At 46.0% G+C, this 10,584-nt stretch overlaps 1 protein-coding gene across 5 annotated transcripts in view; it reads left to right on the top strand.

The window, feature by feature from the left end:
• Nucleotides 1–6,743, top strand: part of LOC139280888 (V-type proton ATPase 116 kDa subunit a 4-like) — a 135,017-nt gene extending 128,274 nt beyond the window's left edge. For 4 of the 5 annotated variants that reach the window (XM_070900674.1, XM_070900677.1, XM_070900675.1 and 1 more), the window contains 3 exons: nucleotides 1,643–1,760; nucleotides 3,560–3,731; nucleotides 6,094–6,743. In XM_070900674.1, coding sequence (XP_070756775.1) covers nucleotides 1,643–1,760; nucleotides 3,560–3,731; nucleotides 6,094–6,187 — 384 coding nt within the window. In that variant the 3' untranslated portion in view covers nucleotides 6,188–6,743. The remainder of the gene's footprint in view (nucleotides 1–1,642; nucleotides 1,761–3,559; nucleotides 3,732–6,093) is intronic. The other variant, XM_070900678.1, reaches the window with a different exon arrangement.
• Nucleotides 6,744–10,584: the final 3,841 nt, after the last annotated feature.

Genomic DNA, 10,584 nt, shown 5'->3' with positions numbered 1-10,584 from the left:
ATACAAAGATAAAGAAGTTTAGATAAAAAGATAAAGAAAAGTTAGATAAAAAGATAAAGAAAAGTTAGATAAAAGATAAAGAAAGTTAGATAAAAAGATAAAGAAAGTTAGATAAAAAGATAAAGAAAGTTAGATAAAAGATAAAGAAAGTAGATAAAACGATAAAGAAAAGTTAGATAAAAAGATAAAGAAAAGTTAGATAAAAGATAAAGAAAGTTAGATAAAAGATAAAGAAAGTTAGATAAAAAGATAAAGAAAAGTTAGATAAAAAGATAAAGAAAGTTAGATAAAAAGATAAAGAAGAGTTAGATAAAAAGATAAAGAAAGTTAGATAAAAGATAAAGAAAGTTAGATAAAAAGATAAAGAAAGTTAGATAAAAAGATAAAGAAAGTTAGATAAAAGATAAAGAAAAGTTAGATAAAAAGATAAAGAAAAGTTAGATAAAAGATAAAGAAAGTTAGATAAAAAGATAAAGAAGAGTTAGATAAAGATAAAAGATAAAGAAGTTAATAAAATAAAAGATAAAGAAGTTAGATAAAGATAAAGAAGTTAGATAAAAAGATAAAGAAAGTTAGATAAAAGATAAAGAAAGTTAGATAAAAGATAAAGAAGAGTTAGATAAAAAGATAAAGAAAGTTAGATAAAAGATAAAGAAAAGTTAGATAAAGATAAAGAAAAGTTAGATAAAAAGATAAAGAAAAGTTAGGATCCTAACTCACCCCCTCACCCTCCCTAACTCACCCCCTCACCCTCCCTAACTCACCCCCCTCACCCTCCCTAACTCACCCCCTCACCCTCCCTAACTCACACCCTCACCCTGCATAACTCACCCCCTCACCCTCTCTAACTCACCCCCCTCACCCTCCCCTAACTCACCCCCTCACCCTCCCCTAACCCACCCCTCACCCTCCCCTAACCCACCCCCTCACCCTCCCCTAACTCATCCCCTCACCCTCCCCTAACCTACCCCCTCACCTAACCCACCCCCTCACCCTCACCTAACTCACCCCCTCACCCTGCCCTAATTCACCCCCTAACCCACCCCCTCACCCTCCACTGACACACCCCCTCACCCTCCCCTAACTCACCCCCTCACCCTGCCCTAATTCACCCCTAACCCACCCCATCACCCTCCTCTAACGCACCCCCTCACCCTCCCCTAACCCACCCCCTCACCCTCCCCTAACCCACCCCCTCACCCTCCCCTAACTCACCCCCTCACCCTCCCCTAACTCACCCCCTCACCTTGCCCTAATTCACCCCCTCACCCTCCCCTAATGCACCCCTCACCCTCCCCTAACCCACCCCTTCACCCTCCCCTAACCCACCCCCTCACCCTCCCCTAACTGGTACCCTGATCCCTCCCTCACTGTTCCTGGCAAAAGCTGTAAGCACTCACACACAGACACCCTCTCACTCCTTCCCTCCAAGGGCTTCCCCATCTGACTTCAGCTCACTGAGCACAGAGCAGGCATCGGGGACCTGCTGCTGTATATGACTCAGTTAGTGACTGAGGCAGGGAGTGGGGGCTGGGCGGAGGAGAGTGCAGGGAAGTGGGGGCTGGAGGTGCATGCTTTGTGACATAGAAACAGAGTTTTCCTGTAGCTGAAATCGCTATTCCTTTCTCTTGTATTATTTCAGTTTAACTTTGGGGATATCTTTGTGCACCAAGCGATCCACACAATCGAATACTGCCTTGGCTGCATCTCCAACACTGCGTCCTATCTCCGGCTCTGGGCTCTAAGCCTGGCTCATGCAGGTAAACAATCATTCCCATCCGAGGTGACAGGTGGGTGGAATCCCTGCAGGCAATGGTTGAAGTAATCGGATTCCTGAACTCCTATTAACACAGCTCGCCCCACTACAGATGGCAGCCACACATTCTGTAACATCCAGGACTATCCTGCCATACAGTAAAAACCCTGCAGAAAAATATCTATCTGCGGAGGAAGCACTTTAACAGCAGTGCAGTGTGGGGTGGGAGAGAGGGAAGGAGTGAATGAAATCATAAAGAATTGGGAAATAAATAAATATTTATTTTGTTTTTCACTTTTGATTTACAAATGTTTTATGCTAACCATGCCCTAGATCTTTACATTTTCTCTTTAATGATGGTTATTCTCTTCCGTCTACTCGTCATAAAGGTGTATCGATGATAGCTATTGGTGCTTTTACTTTGCGCTGAAGCATCAGATTCCGTGCACCACTCTCCTGTTTTTGCATTGTGTGTCAGAACGAGTTCAACAACAACAACTTGTATTTATATAGCACCTTTAATGTAGTAAAACGTCTCAAGGTATTTCACAGGAGCATGATCAAACAACAGCCGAGATCAAGCAACGTAAGGAGGTATTAGGACAGATTGCCAACACCTTGGTCAGGGTAATGTATGCATGGATGAGTATGCTCACAGGTTGGTGGAGCTGTTGAATTGTGAGTGGCTTAACCCGTCACGTGATGTTCACAAAACTCAATAAAACCCCAGCCAGTTGGGTTCGGGGGATCCACGATGAGGTATGCAGTTGTGAGCATAGTGGATGAACTGGTAATGTGTAGTGTGATTGTTAAACCTTTGTTAATAAACCAACTAGTTCCTAATAGCAATGTGTTGCTATGAATTTTTAAGCAAAGAACCCATGAAGCAAATACATTACAGTCAGTGAGGTGGTTATAAGGAGCATTTTAAAATAGGGTAGAGAGGTAGAGCAATGGGGAGGGATAAGTGCATGGAGGAATTTCAAAACAAGGATGAGAACTTTAAAATCGAGGCGTTGCTTAACCGGGAGCCAATGTAGATCAGCGAGCACAGGGGTGATGTGTGAGCGGGACTTGGTGCGAGTTAGGACACGGGCTGTCGAGTTTTGGATGAGCTCAAATTTACAGAGGGTGGAAGATGGGAGGCCAGCCAGGAGAGCATTGGAATAGTCAAGTCTAGAGGTATAAAAGACATGGGTGGGGGTTTCAGGAGCAGATGAGCTAAGGCAGGATGGAGACGGGTGGTATTCCGGAGGTGGATGTATAGTGCTCTGGGTGCTGCCGTGGATATGTGGCCAGAAACTCATCTCGTGATCAGATAAAGACCAAGGTAGTGAACGGTCTGGTTCAGCCAGGGAGAGGGATGGAGTCGGTGGCTAGGGAGCGGAGTTTGAGGCGAAGACTGAAGACTGTGCTTTGGGTCTCCCCAATAACTGGTTTCCCTCGATCTGCTGCCCTCGGTTCAGATGGCGGCTCACTGAGCAAACACGCCGAGCCTGGTCGTTGCCGTGACACTACAGCGTTCGTAACCTAATGGCCCAGCTCACAGCTTATTGGCTGTGGACTCCTGTAACCCACAGCTGTTTGCACTATGGAGGGCAGGTGACAGGGGGCGAGCGTTGTACCTGCTCTCAATTGCACTTGGGAACATAGGAATTGCTTGCCGCAAACACTCTAAACTGTGATCCAAAACCAAAATAATAAAATCGTAGCACCTGAAATCTTACAGTCCTATTCAGAACTGCCCATATCTCAGTATTACAATACAATGCAATCTCAATATGTGCCTCTATTTATCTCTAGAACTATCTGAAGTCCTGTGGACCATGGTGCTGCACATTGGTCTAAGTAGTGCTTCTTGGGTCGGTCTCATTGGTGTCTTCATCATATTTTCAATTTTCGCCATTTTAACAGTTGCCATTCTGCTGGTAATGGAAGGGCTGTCTGCTTTCCTCCACGCACTGCGTCTTCACTGGTAAGTCATTCAACAAACATTCAACAAACAGGGTTTGGGGACTCCTGGTGGCTCTGTTTGAGCTTTTTAGTCCTTTCTAAATAAGCGGAAGCCCTATTTCAAGGTGTGCACCCCGCTCCCAACCCGACCCACTCCCGTCCGCCCCCCCCACCCCCCCCCGTTCCCGACCCATCCCGCTCCTGACCGTCCGTCCATCCCGCTCCCAACCCGTCCATCCGGCCTGCTCCCGACCCGTCCCGCTTCCAACCCGTCCGTCCGTCCGGCTCCCGACTGTCTGTCTGCCCCACTCCCAACCCGTCTGCCGCACTGCCGCCCCAGAATGGAAGTGAGGAATGGTAACCCGAATTTTCCTTCAGGGCGGGACTTCCCTGCCTGGCGCAGAATGTCCCGCCTCCCGGATGTTACCGCCCCCAAATGGGCGCAGCGGAATTTCAGCCCCATGGTGTTAGCATGGGGCTATCAACCTTTCAGAAAGAGCAGGATTGATGGTAAGTAGCCCCTGTAACTGCTGCTGCAAAATGTCTCAGTAAAATGACCAACTGTTAATGCTGTGGCACGCCCTTCCATGGCTATTGTTGTGACATACTACTCATACATAAAAGGTGCACATGGGGACACGATCTGCCCATAAAAACCTCATTTGTGATGAACTAAATAAAGAGAGTGGGAGACAACTTGAATTTGAACACTGTGTTTTGCTATTTCTTGGCAACCTGGTGCTGGAAACCAATCTTCAAAATAGGAAGTAGTTTATTACGCACTGGGCCACATAACACTGCTGCAGAGATGGGGATTTTCCCTTCATTAAAGGGGAGGGCCCAAGCTGCAAACTCTGCAGGGATGAAAGGGGCCTCCATGGACCATTGGGGAGCGAGCGGGTAGTGCCAGTCCAACAGCCTGGCACTTAAAACAGAACGATCGGGGCATGGACCCTGCGATCGAGGCGCCAACGGGGCACCGAAGAAAAACACCTTTTGTTTTTAACATGGCCACCACTTCCCCTTTAAATATCGCCCTGCTAGCGGCCTGTAGCCCGGTTCATGACCCCTGAAGCTGTTCGCTGGCATTGCCCGACACGGATTCAAGGGGGGGCTCCTCAATTTTTGTTCCGTGGCGAAAGCGGGGCGCTACGGGTTATCACCACCACTAAACTCCCGCGGAATTTAGCGGGAGTCGTTAGCGGGGCCCTGCCCGGGTTAAACGCTGTTTGCACAAATGACCCGAATTTCTAGGACCATAACTTTCAGGCCAAAACTAATTATGTACTTTATTGAAATCTTAATTTACACAGAAGTAAAAGGTGTACAACAGAAAATTTACAATACAATGCTCGACTTACTGACACCTTAAACTATTCTCCAAAACCACGATAAAATTAAATCTTAAAACCTGAAATCTTAGAGTTCCTTCATCAACACCGAGTCAAAATCCTGGAACTCCGTCCCTTACAGCACTGTGGGAGTACCTTCAAGACACGGACTGCAGCGATTCAAGAAGGTGGCTCACCACCACCTTCTCAAGGTCAATTAGGGATGGGCAATAAATGCTGGCCTTACCAGCGATGCCCACATCCCATGAACAAATAATAAAAAAAATGTCCTTGCCAACCCATGGAGTTCCATCGCACCCTTGATGTTTATTCATTTGAAGCAAGGGAACTTCAGAGCGGAGAAAGCCAGCTACTATTATATTAAGCTGTCCTTTAACACCCAGAACAAGGCAATCCTTTTACACCGGGCACGGTTCTTTCCAGACAGCTCGGATTCCCTCTCAATAATTTGTTTCAGAATGCACCACGTCACTGATGCTGGGATTTCCAACCCAAAATATTAGAACTCAAGTTTCCCGTTTATTCTGATTTATTTTACTTGCCCACTTTCAGCTGGAATGAAAGTAAAGACTTGCATTTGTACAGCACTTTTCATGACGTCAGGACATCCCAAAGCACTTCACAGCCAATGCAGTGCCTTTCGAAGTGTGGCCACTGTTGTAATGTAGGAAACTTGGCGGCTAGTTTACGCACAGCAAGCTCCCCAAAAACAGCAATGAGATCAATGACGAGCTGATCTCTTGAAGTGATGTTCATTGAGCTGGGTGTTAACATTGAGTGGTAATCAGGTGCTCAGTACCAGGGAAAAACCCAAAAAGGACATCGCTGAAAACTCGTGAATGATGCACCACGTTATTCGTGGTTGGATGCTAGTGACCTGGAATATGCTCACACCAAGTGACGTTGCAGCTGAGGGGATAAATGTCAAAATTGGCAAAACCCAAAGAACTTTCAGCATGTATGTCTTCAGAAGTGTAAATTCAAACTTGTAAATTCCTGAGCCGTTTCAAACAGTATATTTTTTCCTCCTAGGGTGGAGTTCCAGAATAAGTTCTACGGCGGAGCTGGCTACAAGTTTAACCCATTCTCATTCAAATCCATTCTGGATGGAAATCCAGATGAATAAAGCTGCATTTCATAGTAAAATATATTAGTAGAAAGAATGTTTCAACCACAGATTAAAAGACTAAATCATGAGGAGAAGACGATCACTGTGGATCTCGCTGAGGAATCGATACGATAGAATTTTGGTTAGAGCTAAAATTAAGGCCTTAGAATTGAGCTTGTACAAGTATTAGTGTATTAATATCCAGATCAAATTCTTTTGTCTGTTATTTCGCAGAGGTGTTGGCAAGTTGAAAATCAGTGGGCAAACAGCTTTGTTAAAATAGCGGAGAATGGATTTTTGTAACACATTGAGCATCCCTGTGTTAATATTCACACAATTTAAGGTCTAAAATGTGACCATTATCAATGGTTGGGGGTGGGGGAATCTAATTAAAAATGATTTATATTTGCTTCATTTTGGTGGTAAGGTTTGGTGAATTATGTGCAGTAACGTCACTGGGTTTCAAGTACTACTGACACCTTGGAATAAGGGACATGTTGAAGTGAAAGCCTCTGTATTCAATGAGCGAGCTGCCACAGCTCTCACCTTTCAGAATACATAAAATGCTGGTCCATTCTGTCATTGTGCCTGTAAGTGTTTTGTCATTGAGAAATACAACACAACGGAGAGATTTTCCTCTTCACCAATGTTCGGCAAGTAGTCAAAGTGAGCGTGAATTGGTAAAACCCATCTTATGGTCACAGTAAAGTGATCCCTAAAAAAAAAAGTCACAGGGGAAAATATACCCCAAGAAGAACAAACTTTGCAACGTGACCATCTGCTCAGCCTTGGAGAATGTGAATAAAAATGTCCCTCGAAGCACCTCTCCAGAAATAGGACAGTGAAGAGAAATATTTCAAAGATGTTTGCAATTGATTTGGTGCACACCCCAAAGCAGTAGTAGTGATACCCGCCCACCGATATGGTGCAGAGACATGGACTATGTACAGCAGACACCTCAAAGCACTGGAGAAGTACCACCAACGCTGCCTTCACAAGATCCTGCAAATCCATTGTCAGGATAGGCGCACCAACGTCAGCGTTCCCTCTCAGGCCAACATCCCCAGCAGCGAAGCATTGACCAGCTCAATCAGCTCCGATGGGCGGGCCACATTGCCCGCATGCCTGATACTAGACTCCCAAAACAAGCGCTCTACTCAGAGCTCTGATATGGCAAACTAGTCCCAGGTGGGCAGAGGAAACGTTTCAAGAATACCCTCAAAGCCTCCTTGAAAAAGTGTAACATCCTCACCGACACCTGGGAATCCCTGGCCCAAGACTGCTCAAAGTGGAGGAGAAGCATCCTTGAAGGCGCCGATCACATCGAGTCTCTTTGCCGGGAGCACGAGGAAGCCAAGCATTGACAGCGGAAGAAGCGTTCAACAACCCAAGCACCCCACCCACCCGTCCCTCCAACCACCATCTGCCCCACCTGTGACAGTGACTGTAGGTCCTGCATTGGACTCATCAGTCACCTGAGAACTCATGTTAGTGTGGAAGCAAGTCATCCTCGACTCTGAGGGACTGCCTAAGAAGAAGAGACTCCACCAATATTTAGATCAATGCGAGTTAGCAGCAGTGAAGGCTTCATGATTAAAGCCAATCACAAATACAACAGACACTGACCTGTATCCAAAGAACTTGAGGTGAGGGGGTGATGTTCGCCTGGGATGATCCGCTAGGGTGGAATGGAAAAGGTGGAAATCCACTGGTAAAAGCTCTGTGAAGTCAATAATCTAATGTGCAGTCAAAAGAAACTATCAGTCAACCCAGTTATGGAAGGGTAAGGATATCCCCCCTAGCACAGGAGTTGTGGCACTTCATACTTATAACATTGGTCACTGATTGCCTGACTTTTATTAAACCAGTTTTGTCAGCATAATCTTAATTTTCAAAGCCAAAACAAAATGGCCAGAATCCGTGCTTCAACCTCTGAAAGGACTCTAATGAAAGCCACAAATGACATCCTCTGCGACTGTCACCTTGATGCACTGCCCCTCCTCACCTTTCTCAACCTATCCTGCAGCCTTTACATGGTTGGGCCCACCTTCCTTCTCCAACACATCCTCCAATGTCAAGCCAAGTGTGGCTGACCTTGCTTGGTTTCACTCTTACCTATTCAATCTCCACCAATGTTCTCTCGTGTCACCCCCGCACCTTCTGGAGTCTCCCAAAAGATCTTTCCTTGGCCCACTTCTATTCCCTCATCTATATGCTGCCCCTTGGCTTCATCATCTGCAAACATGATGACACGTTCCACATGTATGGTGATACCACCCAGCTCTACCTCAATACCACGTCTTGACTGCTCCACTGCCTGTGTGTTATTGGCCCGCTTGTCCAACATCCAGCCACACTTTCCTTCAGTTAAACCTTTGGCAGACTGAAGCAATTGTCTTTGGCCCCTGCCTCAAACTCCGTTCCCTTGCTCAATGGTTCCATCTCCACCCCTGCCCATTATCTCAGGCTGAATCAGATTCATTGCAACCTTGGTGTCCTATTTGTCACTGAGCTTGGCTTCCGACCACCTTTTCCCTCCATCACCAAGACTGCTTACTTCCACCTCCGTAATATTGCCCGTCTCCATTCCTGCCTCAGCCCATCCACTGCTGAAAAGCTCACCCAGGCTTTTGTCATCTCCAGTCTCCACTCTTCCAATTGCTGGCCTCCTGTCCTCCACACTCCGACCGCTTGAGCTCACCCAAAACTCGGCTGCCCCTATCCTAACTTGCACCAAGTCCCACTCACCCATCACCCATCTGCTCACTGACCCCAATTGGTTTCTGGTCCACCAATACTTTGAATTTAAGATTCTCATCCTCCTGTTCAAAACCCTCCATGGTCTCATCTCCCTGTAACCTCCTCCAGCCCTACAACATTGTAGTCCTCCAACTCTGCCGTCTTGTGCAACCTCCACTCCCTTTATCCCCCCAATGGTGGCTGTGCCTTCAGCCGCCTAGGACCTGAATTCTGGAATTCCGATGCTGAACCACTGCCACTCTCTCCACCTTTAAGTCCCTCCATTTTATCTCTTTGAGCTTTTACTCACTCCTCTTAATATCTCATTCTTTGGCTCGGTGTCAATTTTTTGTCGGATTACAACAGTTGGATTTTCTCCTTACTCTGGAGTCTCTAAAGGCGATTAATACCAAATGCCACGGTTAACAGGGGCAACAACAAGATGTTGCATCTTTATAGCACCTTTAATGTAGTAAAACGTCCCAAGGGGCTTCACAGGAGCGTTATCAAACAAAATCTGACACCGAGATACAGGAGATATAAGGACAGGTGACCAAAAGCTTGGTCAAAGAGGTAAGTTTTAAGCAGCATCTTAAAGGAGAGAGAGGTAGGGAGGTTGAGAGGTTTAGACAGGGAGTTCCAGAGCTTAGGGCCCAGGCAGCTGAAGGCACGGCCGCTAATGGTGGAGCGATCGGGGATCCTCAAGAGGCCAGAATTGGAGGAGCGCAGAGACCTTGGAGGGTTGTAGGGCTGGAGGAGGTTACAGAGATAGGGAGGAGCGAAGCCATGGAGGGATTTGAAAAGAAGGATGAGAATTACACTTCTGTGAAGCTCCTTGTGTCGTTGCCCTGTGTTGTTGATATCTAAGTTCAGCCGTGGTTGTATCAATGTTTCTCCAGCACCAGAGAATTTAAAAAAAAATGATGACACATTTGAGGAACTAGGGCTTTTAGCCTTGAAAGGATATGACTGAGAAGAAATCCTATAGAGGTATGTGTGATATTAAATAATGCAAATTTCCTGAGCATATATACTAAGCTGCGATACTCACTACACAGTGGCATTTAGTTAAGAGAAACATCCAGTGCATTACTCTACATTTACTAATAACAACACACTTAAGGTAGAACCCAAGGACACAGAGTAACTGATATGATATAGAATCATAAAGAAAGAAAGACTTGGATTTATATAGCGCCTTGCATAACCACCGGACGTCTCAAAGCACTTTACAGCCAATGAAGTACTTTTGAAGTGTAGTCACTGTTGTAATGTGGGAAACGCAGCAGCCAATTTGCACACAGCAAGCTCCCACAAACAGCAATGTGATAATGACTAGATAATCTGTTTTTTTTGTTATGTTGATTGAGGGATAAATATTGGCCAGGACACCGGGGATAACTCCCCTGCTCTTCTTCAAAATAGTGCCATGGAATCTTTTACGTCCACCTGAGAGGGCAAACGGGTCCTCAGTTTAATGTCTCATCCAAAAGATGGCACCTCCGACAGTGCGGCGCTCCCTCAGCACTGTACTGGAGTGTCAGCCTAGATTTTCTTTGTGCTTGAACCGGCAACCTGCTGACTCAGAGGCGAGGGTGCTGCCCACTGAGCCACAGCTGATGAGAAGGAAGTTATCCGGCCCATCGTGCCTGTGCTGGCTCTTTGGTAGAACTATC

Source organism: Pristiophorus japonicus, chromosome 15, assembly GCF_044704955.1.
Source record: "Pristiophorus japonicus isolate sPriJap1 chromosome 15, sPriJap1.hap1, whole genome shotgun sequence".
NCBI lineage: Eukaryota > Metazoa > Chordata > Chondrichthyes > Pristiophoridae > Pristiophorus > Pristiophorus japonicus.
Note: the sequence above shows the minus strand (reverse complement) of the source record. Positions and strands in the feature narration are given on the sequence as shown.